Source organism: Blennius ocellaris, assembly GCF_963422515.1.
Source record: "Blennius ocellaris genome assembly, chromosome: 4".
NCBI classification, from domain to species: domain Eukaryota; kingdom Metazoa; phylum Chordata; class Actinopteri; order Blenniiformes; family Blenniidae; genus Blennius; species Blennius ocellaris.
The window spans coordinates 11,431,551-11,450,590 of NC_137653.1; the positions used below are offsets into that span (position 1 = coordinate 11,431,551).

Here is a 19,040-nt window from a genome sequence, read left to right on the forward strand (position 1 = left end):
AAAGGTGGAGTATAAAAAGACATGGGAGTATTATATGAGTAACAGTAAAAAAAAAATTCAAGCTAGGTGGTTCATATGCTTCACAAATGTATTTCTAACCTGCTACGAAAATAGCAGTGATATTGTAGTGTAAAACATCTAATACTTAATTTGAGATTTATTAAGTTTAATGTAAACACAATCTTTATTATAATATAACTGCATTTTGTTATCTTCCCTATCATGAGGATGAATTGCAAAAGTAGTGCTACAAGTATACACTGAAAGTACACAGTGTATCACATGCCTTATCAAAGTTTAGCAAGGTTCATCAGAGAGAGTACAGTAATGAACCTTGCCCACTGCTGTTATCTGTCATTACCTAATGTATCAAATATAAACAAATTATCATTACATGAGCTGCTGGACCGTCAGATACAAACGGGTAAATAAATTATCTATGATGGTTTACCAAAGCTGAAGAAAAATTATGATATATTTCAGCATATCACCCTTAACTGTTATACAATGGCAGCATTAGAGGGGAAAACTGTTGACCGTGTTAGATGTAACCGTAAAATGTACAGACTTCATATTGTTCATACTCTCTGTGAAAGTGATTATGGTTTTGGAGAATAAAAGTGAACTTTCAGCTTAAATTGTATGAAGCCTTGTTTTGCACGTCGAATGAGATCACTCATCAGGCAATTTCAGTACGGTAAAATACCCTTCCTGTCCTGAGAAGCAAAACTAATGTTACAGCACACACACGCACGCACACACACACACACACACACACACACACACACACACACACACACACACACACACACACACACACGCACACACACACACACACACACACACACACACACAGAGACGTCTTAAACTTCATAAAGTTGAAGTGAGAGTGACACATGGAGCAGAGTAGTTTTCTTTATGATCTGCATTTTGCATTTTGAGAGGAAATAGACAAGCTTTATTTATGTAATTAGATGGATTATCATGTAAATAAAGTCAAGTACACTGATTTACATGGTTTAATTCAATGTCTTGTAATCATTGTGGGTATAGCCTCTGCTTGGATATATTTTAATCACATTATGATTGTTGATCGTAGTAAATTCATTCAAGAATAACTTTTCTATCAACGCTGTTGATTTGTTTTGGAAAGCCTGTAAAAAGAGAGGTTTCAATGAAAAACCTCCAATCCATCTTTCAACAAGCTCTGTTATTATGACATTCACATACAGTACTTATTTTTGTCAGTGTCTAACCTAAATGAAGAGCATTTTGTTTTCAATGGCCCGCTGAGCGAGTGCGTTTAAAAATGGCCCACAATCTCTGTAATTAATTTAAAGTTTTACTGAAGCCAGACATCTACATTGAGGGACGTGCAAGAGCAGTCAAAAGTCCCATAAAAGTCATAAACTAATTTTACCGGCTTGCTTTTCTCTTTTGAAATTACTCACACATTAGCACACTATTATACGTGAATTCTAGTGTGTTTAATGACTGTTATTTCTATTTACATTAAATCCTATTTGTACATCAGAATGTTTCAAAGCTAAAGATGCATTTCAATGGTGTGAGAGCATCCACAATATAATAACGAGATTTGTTAATGTGAAAGAAAAGTCCATCTACTTTTACTGCTTGAAGTGCGACACTCAAACAGTTAACAGTGTATTGCAGGTTTCCGACGGGTGAATCCCACAATTGGGTGAGGACACTGTCTGACCACAGTGCTTGCAGACAGCATGCAGCTATCGAAGGGAACATGATGATCTTGTTAATTATAAAGGTGACATAACACAACTGAACCTGATTCTGCACACCCTCGGGGACGCAGTCAGCCGGCTTTGTAATCTTCTGAGCATCTGGTTATCGAAAGAAAGTGGGCTTCACACACTCGTTTCAGAACATTTAATTCAGGTTACAGAAAAAGATAATGCAGAAAGAGAAAGAATGTCTTGTGACGTGAATACACAACCACACAAGCTCAGCATGCATGGCCACCCACCTGAAGCTGTTATAAATAAAACGACTTATAGAAGAAAAAAAAAAGGTCAGGACAGTTATCTTCAGTTGGAAGGGAGGGTTGAGGGGTTTTTGTGTGTGTGTGTGTGTTTATTTTTTTTGGCCAAGCTTTTCCACTGCGGTGTCCTGGTAGCTTTGTTGGCACTGTCTTGTAGTCAAGCGGAGGTCAAAATGAACTAAGCTGACCTGAGCTGAACTGAAATGCATGAATAGATTACTATAGTGACACACTGCTTGTCTGGCTGTTTTCCTTCCTGAAACGCCATGAACATCTTGTCTCTGTTCTGGCGAAAGCATCAGGCCGACAGTAAAAAAAAAAAAGGAAATTGGACAGCAAACTTGTAACGTGTGTGGATTGTATCAGCTCTTTGTTTTCGCAAGAATACAGCAAACGCATTTTGTACAACTAAGTAGGCTCCCATGCCCTTTATTTTTTATGTCATTTGATTTAGTGGCTCATCTAACTTACGGGAGCACTAAAACTACTTTATTCTTTCGCTGAAATGAAGAAACAGTGGCTCTCTGTGGTAACTGAGTGGCAGGTTTACTTAAGATTGTCTGAAGCACTGACGTCTCGCAGGCAGTTGCAAAGAATATGTCCGTCTGAATGAGGGTCTTGGTGAAACCAGAAGCATGCGGGTGAGTTCATTCAGGGACACAGGCTGCGCAGTCATCAGGAAGTGAAACAGAACAGAATGTGCTGTACTAATCTGATTGAAAAACACTAGCCTGAGTGGATGCAGGAGGAAAATGAGAAAAAAAAGTGTTTCATTTCAACAGCTACAAGGAAAATCCATGTACCAGCAAGGAAATATAAATAAAGACAACAAAAGTGAGCTTAACTATTAATTTGGTGATACAGAAGAAGAATGGTGGGGTAAGGCTCAGGAAGCACTTGCTCTCACACTAGCTTGCGCGCTGCGACTGAAAAAAAGCTGAGCAACATAATGCTCTTTGTTTGTGTTCTAGGCATCCGTGTTACGTACATGGAAGTAATCTCCTGAGTGATCCCGTTTATTCCTGAACTTTTGCCCCCTGAAGCAGGAGGTCTTTACTGCTGTGTCTACCATGGCCCCTTAAATAAACCACTAAGCATCAGTGCAGCCGTGAGCAGCGGTTAAACTTGAACCTGAACTTTAACTTGTTTGATTGTTCAAAGTTGTTCCTGAAGAAATGACTCACGATGAGGAAATTATATATTTCTTGAAAGCATAAAGAATTTTAATTGTGTGAAAGGTTCTATTGTGACTTCTTAAAAAAAAAAAAAAAGGCTATATTATATTGGTTGCTTAACAGTGTCTTAGGTGTAGACTTTTCAGCAATGTATATGGATATACTGTATATTATATTTTAATTTAAAAGTGGTACTGCATTAAATCAGTGTTTTAAAGTAGCGAACGACTAAAAGGACGCATTATGACATCCATTTTGAGAAAGATATTTTTGCAAAGACGAGTTCCTTAAAAGCAAACTTTGCCTGTGTTGCTTAAAAAACATTCAAGGTATAATTTACGTGCTTTTCTGTGAACGTCTTTCCCCACATGGAAATACCATTGTGGGAGTTTTGTTGTTTTATAGGCTCTGAACTGGGTTATCCTTGTGAATGATGGGTACACAAAGAGACTTGAGTGTGAGGAGACCATTTTTGTTTAGACTGACTGACATTTGGCCTGTTTCTGCTTCTGTCCTGAGATAAACTTCTTTATTTTCAGTGCAAAGAGGGACGTGCTCGCTTATTCTGGGGAAGCAGGGTGCTCTTAAACAACGAAAAGACAAATCATCACTTAATCATCATTGCTTGTGCACATAATTTCGACATAGACAAATAGTCTTATATCCTTTTGTAGACTTGGAGTTTCTCTCTGTTAAATATGGCTGATTTAATACAAATAGGTGCAATGGGGCATCAACCTTAAAAACTGCTTTTGGATCCCTGTTATTGACCTGGCACCCCATTGATTTTTAAAATGCAACATCTCAGTGAAATGAACCGCAGCTTTGAAACGGATCACAGCTCTGACACAACACTTTCTTAAAAATACAAAACCATAAAACCTTGAAGAAGGAACGATTTACTGAAAGACCGTTGTTTTAGTTTTATGTGTGTGAACCTAATAAACTAGAAACTGGAGTGTGTGTGCTTGTGCATTGCCAGTCACACATAACATGTTTCCTTATTTGAGGTAACAACATTGCGTTATGATCATTTCTGTATTTTGCTGCCTTCCTCTGAGACATGAGGGCTCCAATGGTATAACTTGAATGAGTTAATTTAAGGTCCAGCACAGTGTCATTTTATATGTCATTATGTCAGCCCATCAAATGTTAAAGCTGGAGAAAAGTTGCTCAACAGATCTCTCTGAGCATAATAAGCTTTGAAAACTGTAAAAACATTCTTCAAATAAGACATGTGGCAGGTTGCTCTACAAAGGAGCAAAACTCAAAACAAATTCACAAGCAGCATGACAGATTACAAATGATTTTTCAATCAATGAGGATTTAAGCAGAAATGTAACTCAATAATTGACGGATAAAACTGGTTATTTTTTACACCAACTGTGTGCTGATTTCCACACCCAGCAAGGAATAACAGAGAATCAAACAAATGACGCATTTCATCATGTTCTTTTTTGTTTGTTTTAATATATATTTGTGGATGTTTGAAGTGACCTGTTCAGCACTGTTTCTTGATAGTGTTTCTTCACTGCATATGTTCAGAGGGGGTCGTTTGAGGTGTTGTCTCCTGTTGTGCAATAACTCAGCCTGTTATTTACTTATGTTCCTCTGTGGTCTCTGAATGTACACGGCTGTTCGTCACTTTATCTTCATGAGGCCAAGATGACTTATTGAAGTTTAGATTTTTTGTTCCCAAGAAAAAGATGAAGCAGCATAGAACATGGATGAACAGACAGATGGATTTAGGTTAATTATGGGGGGTTGTGGTCTTCATGATCAAGTACATATTCTTCTTTTTTCAGTCAAATATAATTTTTTTCAAACCTCTTTAAGGTACACTTTCAGCCTGCTTGTTTTGTGGGAGATCAAAAGGAGGACTCAGCGAATGTTATTTAAATGCAAAGCAGCAACAATATAAAGAAAGGTCAGGTGAATTATCTCAAGCACTCAATAATAAAAGTACCTACTTTAAAGAGAATCATGCATCATGCCTGCATCAAATGAAGACTATACTTGCCTAACCCTTTGAGCCTGGGTGAAAATAAAAACATATATTCAGCCAGTAATGGCTGGAAAACCACAAGGCCAAAATGAGCAGCCCTGAGTTCTATGAAAGGATTTTGAAATGAAATAGGTCTTCATGTGCTTATTACATGTGTATCAATGGGCATTTACCTTTTATCTGAAAATCTACAAGATTTGATGCAACTAATACTGACTATTCTGTAATTTTTTTTAAATTAAAAAGCCGAATATACGAGGAATAAACCTGGTCTGTGTTCTTGTTCAAATATTTTGGCTTTGTATCCATATTTAAATGTAATGTTATATTGGCTAAATATCAGCATATTATCTAGTATATAAAAATGTGTTGATATCTTTTCCTGGGGGGGGGTCTCTAAAAATCTCTGAAATAATCAGGGATTGACAGGTATCAAAATATTTGTGAAGAAAATCTTCAGCTCAGGAGCAGACAGGGAATAAAATGAGAGACCCGTGAGAGGAAAGATGACTTACTTATTGTTAGTGTGAAGATGACTTGGTCTCTAAAACAACGTGTTTTTTCTCTACAGCATATGAAGTGTCATGTTTGCATATCTGAACTTATATAACTGGTGTTGCTGTGGTACTGTATATTGTCATTTCATATCTATTACCGTGCTATGGTTTGTTTAGTTTATATTTGCCCTGTCAGTTGTTTATAGTTCAGCTAAGACTTTTATTATAGCACAGTGTAGATTTAATTAAAATAAATTAAATTAAAGTGACTTTGACTGGGACAGGGGTGGGGTTAGCTGCATATTTTCTTCAGCTTATGCAGGATTAACAGGACCACAAAGACATATTCTATTTAAAATTGTCTAAACTCTTTCAATTATCTTTCTAAAACAAAAAAAGATATGTACCATTGACTTATAAATATTGTCTGTCAGATAAATCCCAATTATTATGTAGACCGATGTTGCCAACAATTCAAAGCTTGATACTCATAAAAACACAGCCCTGATTTATTTATTTTTAATATGCAGGAAATTTGAACAAAAGTTGTGTATTCAATGCTGTAACATGAGATATACTCTACCCTGGCAAACTCTCAGTGTCAGCTGTGGAAGTCTTAAGCCTCCGTATCAAAGTGTGTATCACAAATTAATAGATGGAAGAAATACCAATCCTTTCCATTTTCGTATGTAATATATATATATGAATAACAAGAAATTATTTGGAAAATGAAACCATCATAAATGAACTGTTATTTTTAGATGTTGCAAGAGGAAACACTTTTGAAGCCCATTAAAAAACATTTTACCACTGATAGAATAGAATAGAATAGAATAGAATAGAATTGAATTGAATTGAATTGAATTGAATTGAATTGAAAATCCTAGGATAGGATAGGATAGGATAGGGTGAATGTTCCAGTCCATTGAGACAATTGTCCCTTCTTTTTTCGAAAGTTTTTTTTTTTTATCTTCTTTTAGCCTTAGAAGGTGAATTGAGCTGTTGTCGTCTTAAAGGTCTCCCGCTGCGTTCATTAAAGCACGACGCTTGTTCTCTATATGAATAACCCGCTTTGGTATTTCTGGACGTGACGCTGTGTTTACGTCGCCGTGGATCACTTACCGCTGCAATCCAACAGGTGGCGCTGTGGAACATCAAAGTAACGCACACGAGGCAGGAGAAGAAGAAAGGCGACTACTTGAATTGCTTCCTCGTCGTTGTTGCTAACAAGCTAGCAGGCTAATAGGCTAACCAGCTCGGCCTGAAGCAGTTAAGTCTGTTCAAAATATTTTAGTGGAGCTGTTTCTACAAATACACGGTGAGCTATTGTGAACATACGCACCCAGTGGAGTGGTTCACTCCGCTTTTGCGATGTGCAGTTTGGAGAATGCGGTGTGTTTGCTAATTAGCCGATAAATGCCATGTTGTTTCTGTGCACGCTCACCTCTTCCCCGTGGTTAGCTCGGATACTGCGATACTTTGTCTTTGTAAATGTGTGTGAAGTAACCGATTTACTATCGTAAGTAATTATACTGCTGCAGTTCGACAGATCTTATTTTATTTTTCAGCTTAGAAATGTTTCACCTCGTGAGAGATGGTTGAACAGGTTGAGCCACTTCTGGCAAAGCCTCGTCATTAAAATACTCAAAGTTCCAACCTGATTTTATTTTCTAGTTTACATGTTGTAACTAGTTAACCCAACACAGTTTTTGTGTGGTACTTTAATATCTAGTTATCACCCACTAAGAATGCGGAATTGAAATATTAATGTCACATTTTGTCAAAATGTACGTTTCACAAGCGTCATATTTGGCGATATAATAATCAAGTCTGTTATGGCCACTAACATGCCATATACAAAAAAAAAATTCTAATGCACATATTGTGCACTGCATGTCTGTGGAAACTAACTCAAATCGGATCTATTTTGAAAATAATAAAATCCGACTCTAACCAGCTCTTAGATATGTCGAGGGCCCAAAAAGTTGTGGTGACATCCGAAGATCTTTCCATAAAGAGAAGCTATAGTTAAACTTGTTTTTCTTTCTTTTTAGAAGTATTGTTTCATCAGGCATCAAATATGCCAATGTCACTATTTAACACTGCCTTTCTGTTGTGTTTTCAGGATCCTCAGATCTTAGGACTTGTTTAAACAGCGTAGCTGAAATGGGAGGTATGGTGACCCCAAAAGTGATTGATTGTGTTGCATTGGTCATTTGAAACAAAATTCTTGGAAGTGTCAAAGGAAATTGTTTTGCCAAAGGGATCAACTTTCCACACACCAATTTGCCACATTTATTAATTTAATGGATTGTCATGCTGTTTGGAATTGACTCAAAATGTTTAATCCCACAATTTAGTAATCCACACTTCTTTTTGTGAATCTATTAATCGTTTGTCCAGAATATTGTGAAGAATTTTCAGCCTATTCAAAGCTACAGCAGCTAAACTTTCAAATGTGCTTTCTTCTGCTGCTGCATGAAGATGTAATAGATTGCTCATGAGAAATGCTAAATATAAATCTTAATCGTAGGCAACTGGACTGTAATGTCCTGCTTCAGGGTCTTCAACCCCTGAAATGTATAGTTTGATAGAATGGCGTATAATATTATAACCACCATTTGAAGTCTTTGATTTGTTCTAATTACACGTGTACATTCCTTGTTGCAGACCCTTCTTTTAATCGAGACTGTCCCCTTGACTGCAAAGTTTATGTCGGAAATCTGGGCAGCAGCGGGAATAAGACGGACTTAGAAAAGGCGTTTAGTTTCTACGGACCGTTACGGAGTGTCTGGGTTGCCAGGAATCCTCCAGGTTTTGCTTTCGTAGAGTTTGAGGATCCCAGAGATGCATCCGATGCTGTGAGAGGACTGGACGGCAGGTAACGCCTCCTCGCCACACTCGCTTGTTTACGTTGCACTGACGTTTAGGTTCTCTTCTTAATTTGATGACTTCTGTGCAGGTTCATTAATAGCTGTCGAGTTCGTGTTGAGCTCTCCACTGGGGAGAAGCGCTCTGGGGGCCGAGGTCCTCCTCCATCATGGTCTCGACGTGGTCGGGACGATTATAGGCGAAGTAGTCCTCCAGTCCGACGCAGGTATGTATTTTCCGCTTTGGAAATATTGTACTTTTTGTTGTGCACCCTCATTTCAGTGACTTTTTAAAGCAGATCAGTGTCAAACACACACTGTTAAAGTTCATTTCTGTGGCTGCTAGCTTCAGCAAAGCTGTCGTATTGTTAAAACCTTCAGATCTGTGTAGGATTTGTCTGTCCAAGCAAAGGCCTAATATGTATAGAAGCAAATACAATCTGTAGCTCTTTAGAACACGTCAGAGGCAATGAAAGTACTGATGTGGGTAGTTGCAGCACAATAGTTCATCAGTCGATAAATAGTGGAGTGGTTTGCTTTAGGTTTTAAAAATGATCACTGTAATTATTTCATAGCCAAACAATATCTGGCTTTATTTACAGATCTGATTTTACAAGTAGTCACTTGAATTCCTGCTTAGAGTTTCTACTAAGACTTGAATTGAATCAAGAGCATTGTCAAAGGTAAACCTGGTGAGTTCTGTAATGTAACAACATGCTCACAGGGTCATTTGAATTACAGTACAACTGATGATTGTATTTTAGTGACCTGGGGGACTTTTAGTATTTGAAAGCTTATTGAATTATGCATAGTTTTGGTTTTTTTCTTGATCAGGGCAGTTAGGTGCTTTGTTAAAGATGGTTTTGTGAAGAAGGCCAATGATGCCTTATTGATATAGTGATGCTTTTTTAGAACAGGCTTTCTGCACTGTTTCATTATGTGGAGGGTATTTTATTAAGGCTAAGTTGACATTTCTCGTGTAGAAAAAAAAAAAAGCTCCATGAGGGAGATCAGAAGAGGCACATTTTACCTCTTCATCCAACATTTTAATCACACACTTTTCGAATTACTCTCTGAAGGTGTACATTTTGTTTTCTTTCTGAGTTTAGTTATCATCTATTAATAAAACTGAACCCCGTTGCAGAGTCACCACCACGCTTCTTACCATCTGAGTCAGTCAACTAGTCCTCTTTCAGCATCATGTGACTGCTGACCAGCGAGCCCCAATCAGCTTGGCTGGTGTTGTCACATGACCCAGGCGCACCGCCAGCCGTCAGGTCCCACCAACCTTTTGGTTCCTGAGCATGCGGTTCCCAGCATCCTCCTGTTCTTCCTCCAACCTTTACCCAATCGACAGTGCTCCACTTCACATTGTCAGCCAATCAGCGTCTTTACTCGGTTCTATTCTCTGCACATCTACTGTGTCAGCGGGAACAGCCCTTGGCTTACATCCCCCAAAATAAGCAGCGAAAATCGACAGCTACCCCTCCAACCAGCCACCAAGCAACTTCATATCTCCAACATTTGCATCTTGTGGTAAAGCCTCTCTACAATTCGCCCTCACTCACCATCAGTCTGGCTTCCTTACGTCATTTCTTTCTTGTCAAATCCCCCAAAATAGTAAGTTTCTTTTATCCTGCTCTTTGTAGTTTTCTGTGTGTAGTTTAGCTTTTGAAGCTCACAGTTTTCCCTCAGTAAATGTAATTTCACCAGCTGCAAGATTTCTGAAGGAACTTGACCATCTGGCTTTTAGAAGTTAATTGAAAAAGAACTGAACTATATTTATTTTACGCCTGGTGGATTATCAAGGCTCGACATTAAACTGCCCTGAGAATTATATACGGGATAAAAGACTATATTTTTGTTTATTTGCCTTATTACGGTTTGAGCAATATATGCGATTTACTAAGTTTTCAGAGGTTGGATAAGCTTTGTATCCATATTTCTCTTCACATAATGTGAAGACGGTTGCAGAAATTGAGTCCACTGGAAATAAATTGAGTTGGATACATGTTTAAATTGTATCTCTTTTAATAGTGCAAATTATGTTAACCCCCCCCCCCATAGGTCTAAACTGTTGAGATAAGTCTTAATGTCGAGTCCTGATTTGCCTCCATGAGCTTATTGGCTATTCTTTAATGAATTTACCTTCATGCATTTCATTGATGCAGTTGATTCTCAGACAAGGAAGTACGTGTAACGACGTCTCCAGTTACATATCCTGAGGGACACATAAAGCTAAATGCTAAAAGTTTTATGGTGACAAAAAGTAAAAATATAATCAAATAAAAAATGATGTCCTAATTTTTTGCTTTTATTCTTCTAACTTCACCCATACCGTAGATCCCCAAGGAAGAGGAGCAGCAGTCGCAGCAGGTCAGCTTGCATCTCACTGCCTTTTTCTTTAAGCTGCACAATCTGTTTACAAGACGTATGTTTTCATTTTCTCTTCTTTATCTATCGTAAGGTCTACTTCAAGAGAGAAACGCAGATACCGATCTCTGTCCAGAGACAAGAGCAAGCGCTCAAGGTCTTTCTCACGATCAAGGAGGTAAATTTATGCATTGTGATCACTCTCTGAAGGTTGTGTAAACGTCGTGGGATCCTGAGTCTCTTTCAAAGACCATCATCACAGTGGCAATGTTCAGAGAACATGTGAAAATGGTTTGATTGAATGTTAACACATTTTGAATTTGGGAGTTTCCACAAATTTTATTTTCACATCTCAATCGCAGCCGGTTTGTGTAGGCATGTAATGGTGAGAATTTGAAAATGTTTTCTTAAAATCAACGAAGTTTTGGCCCATTCTGTGGTGATTTACTTAAAAAAAAAAAAAAAAAAAGCAGTTAAAGGATCTGCCTTCCTGTAATCTACTCCCACCAGGCCACATCATAACTGCTCTAAAGGTTCTCCTTTGTTCAGTGGTACTCATACTTTTTTTTCTCTCCTGAAGATCCTCATTTTATCTACATATGCCAGACACATTGGCTTTTTTCTCATAATTACAATTCTGTGTTCAAAATGTACTCACATTTTCTTGATGCACATATAGTTGGTTTCTCGGTTGTTAAGCAATATTAAATGTTGGCTGTCAATAGATGGGAATTCTTAGCAATCAATGAAAGTTTCCCTTCCCAATGCACAGTATTTAACACTTAAACCCATTATTGGGTTTAGATTTATTGTATTGACCCTGAATCATGTTGTTGATATTGCATTTATTAATTTGGTTTTTTTTGTTTGTTTGTTTTTAATAGCCGCTCCAGGTCTGCTGACAAGAAATGAAGAGGGTGGTCTCATTCACCCACAGGATCATGCTATTGTCGCTACAGTTAAACTTTTTACTTTTTATAGTCCTACTTTTCTCTTGTTTGCTAGTTTGACAGTCTAAAGTTAGTCAGTTGCTTCAGTGGAATGATTGAAAGAAGGGTTGAGGGTTTTCTCCTTTCTGTCAGTTGTCATGACAAAGATTTTAGATTTTACAAGGTTGTCTTTTCTTTCTTTTTTTTTTTTTTTTTTTACATAAAGTCCAATGTCTTGCTTTGCATGTTTTGTAAAAGATGGATGGGATTACTTTTACACAAACCAATCATTTTTTAATTGTTGGAGTAAAATTCCTGTGGTTGTTTTTTTTTTTTTCTCCTGCATTTTTCTTTTCGGTTAAATCAATTTTCTCGTCAAGTCACTGTGAGATGCAGTCTCGAGAGTTTGTACTAGTAACAGAAGGCAGACCCAACTGATGCTGTAAATCTCAGTGTTCATTGTCGGTTTTCTCAAAAACATGACTGGTAGCTTTGTATTTTGCCCACAGTGTGATCTCTGCAAAATGCCTCTGCTCCACTTTACTTGATTCTGAGCTCTGACAGTTTGTGCCGATGCAGTTTAACTTGTTCAATAAATGTTTTCCACGGTGATACTGTGTGTCTGTTGCCTGTTTTGTAGAGGAGTATTTTGAATAATGGCAGTATGCCAGAAAACCACACATTTTGTGAAGTGAACATGAAGGTAAAAATGCACTGCAACAATCAGGAAGTTGTGTATGTTGGCGTGAGCATAAGCCCACACAGGAAGCTATGAGACATGGCTTCTGTAGAGGAGCACACACCCACACGTGAAATGTAAGAGTAGACACTGATGACTTGACATTAACTGGTCGCTCGCTCATGTTGTAAGAACGACACTTTTGCCTGATTCGGGTGGTAAGTATATGCGCCATAATTTTGTGGAAAGCCTTAATTCATTGAGCTAAACTTTCAGCATTATTTATGGTTTGTACATGAAAATGCAGCACGAAGTAAAAAATTTGTACAGATAACTTTCTAATTGAATTGTCTTTGCCGTTGTTATTTGAAGCGCTTTGTATGTATATGAGCAAGATTTGCATGTGTTGTTTATGAGCAAATTCTGTTGTGGCTACTTTCATGTCGACTTAATATGAGGCTTCCCTGCTGTGGTAAATTTCCCATTGAGTTGTTAATACCTTGCATGACTAAATGTCTCATGCTTTAGGTGAAAGAGGATAAAGTTATGTCGGGTCGAAGTGCAAAGAAAAAGCGGCTTGGATCACGTCGAAATGTATCAAGACAAAAGGAAACGGCTGAGGCCGAGTTTCATATAACAGACAGAAATTCTGCAGCACATCATGTGGCAGAAGAAAGCACTGAAGAAGTCAACGTAATGTCAAATCCTGATGAGTTCAGACTTGAAACCAAACAACTGGCCCCAGTGAACAGAAAAAAACTTGGCTCAAGTCGAAGACTTAAAGGAAGGCAACACGGGAAGGATTCAGAAATTGACACATGCCCTGACGTGAGAGAGGAAGCTGAGGAACACACCAGGGGCCAGAGCACCTTTCAAACAACACAAATGTCAGAGGCAGCACAAATTGCAGGTCAGATGGAAATATGTCAAGGGAGTAAGAATGCTATCGTTGCACCGCGAGAGAGCAATTCACGTTCAACTGTTTCTCATGAATATTACTCTGAGGCTCTGAAGAGCTCTCCAACAATCTGTCCAGGGGAGGCAATGGAAAGTTTAATTCCCAAAAATGAGAACAAGCTGCAACCGTTTCCAAATGAAGAAGTGAAAGAAAATCCACATGAGGATGGAAGCTCTCAGTTAACTCGTCCAAATGTTCTTTTACGTCCATCGGTGGATAAACAGCTTGTCAACATTTCCCCATTAAATTCCATGGACATGGGAGATCAGGGACTTTCACATTTTTATTCCGTTGAAGAAATTGAAAGCAACAAATCAAGTTACACAGATTTGATCACCCAGAGTGGACATTTACAGAGCAGCTCCTTGGTTAGTGACTTCTTTGAAGAATCAGTGGTTTTGGAGTTCAAGACACCAGAGGTAATCACAGATCAAAGCAGTGCCAGAGAAATGATTGAAGTGAAACACAGTCTTGAGCAACCTATGCTTTCATCATTAAAAGACGAGTCGGCTGCCAAGGAGGAACAAAAGGAGTGTTTCGGCTTATTTGAAGGCACATATGCTCAACATGCAGAGAAGGTTGTCAATAGAGTAACTGATGAGGCACAAGATGTGTATCGAAACGAGCGCTTTCCTCAAAGTCAGTTACTTCATCCACCAGAAGATGAAATCATGAACATCCAATTGAAAGATGAAGTTTCAGAACATACCAATGAGGATGAAAATCCAGAAACGGTAACAATATCAACAGCAGAGGAGAAGAATGATGAATTAACTGGAAGAGGCAGACATAACATGTCCGTGTCCAGTGACAGCTCAATGTTTTCAGAGTCGGAGAAAGGTTTTCAGGTGGCTGCGTCTGAAAAATCAGTTGAAGACACTCTGAGAGGGCCAAATGAATCTGACACTCTTGGAAGTGAGGAGGTCAGAGGTTATTATGGTTTAGGGGATGATGTAAAGAACAAGCTCAAAGAGGAAGTTGAACCAACACCGACAGAAGAAGTAATGCCCATGTTAAACTTTGCTGAAAGGGTGCTGGATGACGCTCAAGTTACCAATAATTCTGAGATGCTTTCCGAACCCCCGACAGATCAAACAGAAATCCTAAACACATATCAACCTGACATGATTGTGAAGAGTGCTGTTGATTCGGCAACCAACAAAGAAGAATCAAATTCGGATGGGAGACAGGATGAGAACCATATTGGACTTCGCCATGTGGACGAGAGTAAAAGTCTGAACAGTTCATCATGGATAGACCTGCAAACTGAGACTGGCTTTGGCCTCAGTGGGAATGGAAACGTATTGGAGCCTCGTTGCCGAAATGAAGGAAAGCAACAAATAAAAGAATCTGAAGTTGAACTTTTAGATGATGCTGACAGTGGCGAGACTTCTGAAACAATAACAATGTCATTAACAACAGAAACAAAGAAAGAACAAAGTTTATTTAGAGAATGTGACAGTATCCCAGCTGAGTCACATGACAGCCCACCCTCTTCAACGTCTACTATTGCTTATCCCTCTGAGGTTCACCATTGTTTGGTGAAATACTTTCATGTCACTGAAATGGAAAGTGCAACTCCTAAATGTAGAAATAGTCTAGTAGATCAAGATATGAGAGAAACAAGCTTTAAAATGGAGGCGTCAGACAAGTCAGGGGAAACCAAACTGGACAATTTTGATTCTTCTGACCCTCTTGAGAGTGAGGAGGTCAAAGACGCTCATCTTTCAGAGGATGATGAAAATAAAGTGCCTGAAAACCAGGTCATTCCAACACAAAACCCAATAATCAGGCATCACACATCTTATCACGTCCTGAATGAGTCCACAGATCTGAACGATTCAGAAGTAATTCATGTAAATCCCACAGACCACCGTGAAATTCCGAAACCACATCAGGTGAGTCTAAGGAACACTCATGATCCTGCAACCAAGCAGCAAAATATATTTTCTGATTCAGATCCTATGCAAGAGAACCCCACAATAGAAAGACATCTGACTTCAGAAAGTAAAAGTGAGTGTTATTTTGTGGATGATTCAAACCAACTGTGGCTCAACCACACTAAAATAGGAGACACTGCACTAAGGCATGACGATAAAGACCAATTAGACAATGATGTCAAACATAGTGATGAAAAATCTGTTGCTCAGGACACAGATGTTTTCGATAACGAAAAGAGTCATTTTTCTCCCGGTGTAAATAAACAAACTGAGACTGGCTTTGACCCTAGAGGGAACAGAAGAAAACTCGGGTCTCGTCGGAGGATTAACGGAAGACAGCAAGATAAGAGGACAAACGTTGATGGTGCAGAAATTACAGAGGAGCCTGACGCCTCTGAAATGGCCGTGTCATTAACACTTGAGTCAAAGCAAGACTTAAGTGAATCTGATATTATTTTGTCCGCATCAAATAGCACCTCTGTGATTTCAACTTCTACACATGATCATTCTCCTGAGACTCTGAATCCCCCTCTCACAAACTATACTGAGACAGACCTGCAAAGTTCAATTCCTCACGCTCAACTTCAAGGAGATCGAGATGATAGATTCACAGAAGGAGTGGTTAAAGAGGGACTCTTTGATAAGTCAGAGAATACCACAATGGAAGATTGTGATAAGTCTGTCACTCTTGGGACAGAAGAGGTCAGAGGTCCTCATCACGCTGAAGAGGATGTTAAAAAACAGACACAAATTGAAACAATACAGCTCATTCATAACACATTGGAAACTATATTAGATGACGCTGATGACAATCCTGAAACCATTTCAGGGAAATTGAAAGAACCTGTAATCAAAAGTACAAATCAATATGAAGAGACGGACAAAAGTTCTTCTGATTTTGCCACCGAACAGAAACATTCAGTTCCTGATAATCCACAAGTTGAGCATTACACAAAAGAAGCTAACTTAGAGCCTTCTGAGTGGAAAAGTGAGAATGAGCATATACATCATGCAAAGAAACCACAGATCAGTGATGTAGAGAGACAACACATGTCCCCAGATTGTATGGATGTTTTGAAAGGTAACACTGAAGAAGTATTTCACAGGGAGAAGGAAGAGCTTTTCTCTGAAATTGATGAGTACAAGCCATCTCCAGATAAAGTTTATTCCAAAACTCATTTTGACTCCCAGCCTCAGGAAAATGTAACAACTGAATTACTTCAAATAAAGAGCCTGATAAGTCCAGTGGAAACCATAATGGAGGGAATAGACAAATCTGACCTTTTCCACGTGGAGACAGAAAACGCTGGCAGACTTGTTTGTACTTCTGAGTTAACTGCAGTTGATTTATTTGCAAACCCCTCAGGAGACAACGGGGTGATTGACCAGTCACAGTCCACCCAGATGTCACATGATGAGCTTTCCAGTATCATTTCTGTACAAGATGAACGCACAGACACACGCACACAACTGCAAACACGGGAGGGGAATGAACCACATGTCAGTCCAATGACAGTAATATCTCCAGAAAAAAATAGTCATGAGGAACAAACAGAACTTGAACAGAGTGTCAACGTAGAGGTAGATATGTCTGTGCCAGCACAAAAGCAAGAAGTGGCTCAAGTCTTTCGTGAGAGCCTGATTACCCAGAACTACCCAAGGGATATTTGCCAGCAGGAACCCGAGAGAAAAAGTACAGAACATTGTCCTGCCGTGAGGACGTTTTCTGATCACGATAACCAGCAGGTGCTTTCAGAACGGAACAGCTTTGAGGCTATAAACCAAGACATACATGATACTGAGAAAGAAGAAGTTGATGACATAGAAAGAGTACACACTGTGCAATTTGACATGTTAACTTTTGCTGAAAATGCAACTGATCAGGACTATAAGGGACACTTTAGTCCACTTCAGCAAAATAACACTGATCCCAGCCCAGGCGTAAACCAAGGAATACTGGGGTCAAGCAAGGATGAATTCACGGTAACTTTTCTGGAAGAAACGGACAAACCAGAGAAGCCTCACACTGAATATGCAAATGTTGATGCCAAAGAAAAGACACATTTTAGCAGCATAGCTCCACTGTCTGAATGCACCAATCTGACAATAGAGCAACAGCTAATCAAATCAGATTCCAGTGAGACGACAGGTGAAGGACTTCCCACTTTGTATTCTGTGTCAGAAAAGAAGGAAACTGACAAGGACACACAGATGTTGACGCTGGCTGAACGTTTCCTGGGAAATTATTCCTTTATGGATGTGGATTCAGAATACAGGAAGTCTTCTATGACAGCAGAGATACTTTGTGACAAAAGCGACACCAGAACACATGAAGTTCAACACAGTATTGAGCAAGAAACGTTTTCATCACCAAAAGATGAGATACCTAAAAATAGGGACCATAAAGAGGATTTAAACTCATCTGAACTCGGAGAGGCTCAGCAGTCAGATGATGTTGAAAATAAATTACAGAAAGATCACAATGATGCCACAGTAATGCATCAAAGCCATTATTCTTCAGCTCTAGAAGGTAGGCCTCTTCTACAACCATTGGAAACAAATATTGGTTTAGATTCCCAGCTTCAGGAAACCTGTCAGAGCATTAATGATGAAATTCAAACAGGCATTAAACCAGCAGGAAGCAAAAGGAGGCTGGGGTCGAGCCGGAGATTTAAAGGAAGGCAACAAGTGAAGGAAGACACTTCTGAACCACATCTTGAAACTAAAGAAGACAACGTAGAAACAACCAAGGCAGATGAACCCCTTAAAATGACACAAATGCCATTAACAACACCGATAATCATACAGAAAGAATCAGATGACCTCAAATTGGCAGAAGACATCAGAAGAAGTGGTTCAACTGAGAGCGAGAACACAGGGAGGCTTTCAGAGGAAGTTATGTTCTCCACACACAATGTTATGAACAACAGGATTTCAGAAACAACAGACTTTATTTCAAACTCATACAATTGTGCTTTTCTCAAATCCAATGTCGACATAGATGAGAATGATAAAACACTTGTTGAAGAACTCACAGGAAGTGACGCAGATCTTGAGAATTTAATTCAAACAGCACAGAGAGGTGAGTCATGCACGCAGAATATCTCATCTCAGGATGACAATGCCAGCTTCATGTTAACATTTGAGGATGTGGTTGATCACATAGAAGTCAGTCAGATACAAAACACAGAAGCTTTAACTTGTGACAGTGACTCACTTGAGCACAAGTTCTGTGTGCAAAAACTGCATGATGTGAAAGGAACACAGAACTGTGGCGGGATGGCAGAGAGTTCGATGGATGTACAAGGTCTTGAAGAGGGTGAAGTGGGACGAAAATGTGAGGATCCCACTGAGGAAGTCGATGCAGCTCAAGGAATATATACTTCACCTCCGCTTGTGTCTGCAACACAAGAGCCTGCAGTAGATGTGCCTTTTGACAAAAGATTTTCACCAGCAATGGACGCATCTAACAGCAGCGAGTCTGGAAGAAGTCAATCAGGATATTGTGAAATTTTGCAAGTGAAATCCACACAGAAGAAGAGAAAGATGGGCTCCACCCGCAGAAGCCAACTCAACAGAAAACAAGAAGAGGAAAAA

The 19,040-nt window shown here is 39.0% G+C and overlaps 1 protein-coding gene across 2 annotated transcripts; it reads left to right on the forward strand.

Annotated features, from left to right (window-relative positions):
• Positions 1-6,854: 6,854 nt before the first annotated feature.
• srsf3a (serine and arginine rich splicing factor 3a) lies at positions 6,855-12,478 on the forward strand. Of its 2 annotated transcripts, XM_080495133.1 has the most exons (7): positions 6,855-7,012; positions 7,820-7,867; positions 8,365-8,575; positions 8,657-8,791; positions 10,908-10,940; positions 11,032-11,115; positions 11,822-12,478. In XM_080495133.1, exons 2-7 carry the CDS (start codon positions 7,861-7,863, stop codon positions 11,847-11,849), a joined length of 498 nt encoding a protein of 165 aa, XP_080351259.1. In that variant the 5' UTR covers positions 6,855-7,012; positions 7,820-7,860; the 3' UTR covers positions 11,850-12,478. The 2 variants fall into 2 exon arrangements, 1 of the variants encoding a protein (XP_080351259.1); XR_013936598.1 differs by lacking the exon at positions 11,822-12,478 and having other exon boundaries at positions 8,657-10,184.
• Positions 12,479-19,040: the final 6,562 nt, after the last annotated feature.

Excerpts from the sequence above, each read along its gene's own strand:
- srsf3a (XM_080495133.1), top strand. Across the intron at positions 8,792-10,907 it reads AGTCCTCCAGTCCGACGCAG|ATCCCCAAGGAAGAGGAGCA; the intron begins GTATGTATTTTC and ends CCCATACCGTAG. Across the intron at positions 10,941-11,031 it reads AGGAGCAGCAGTCGCAGCAG|GTCTACTTCAAGAGAGAAAC; the intron begins GTCAGCTTGCAT and ends ATCTATCGTAAG.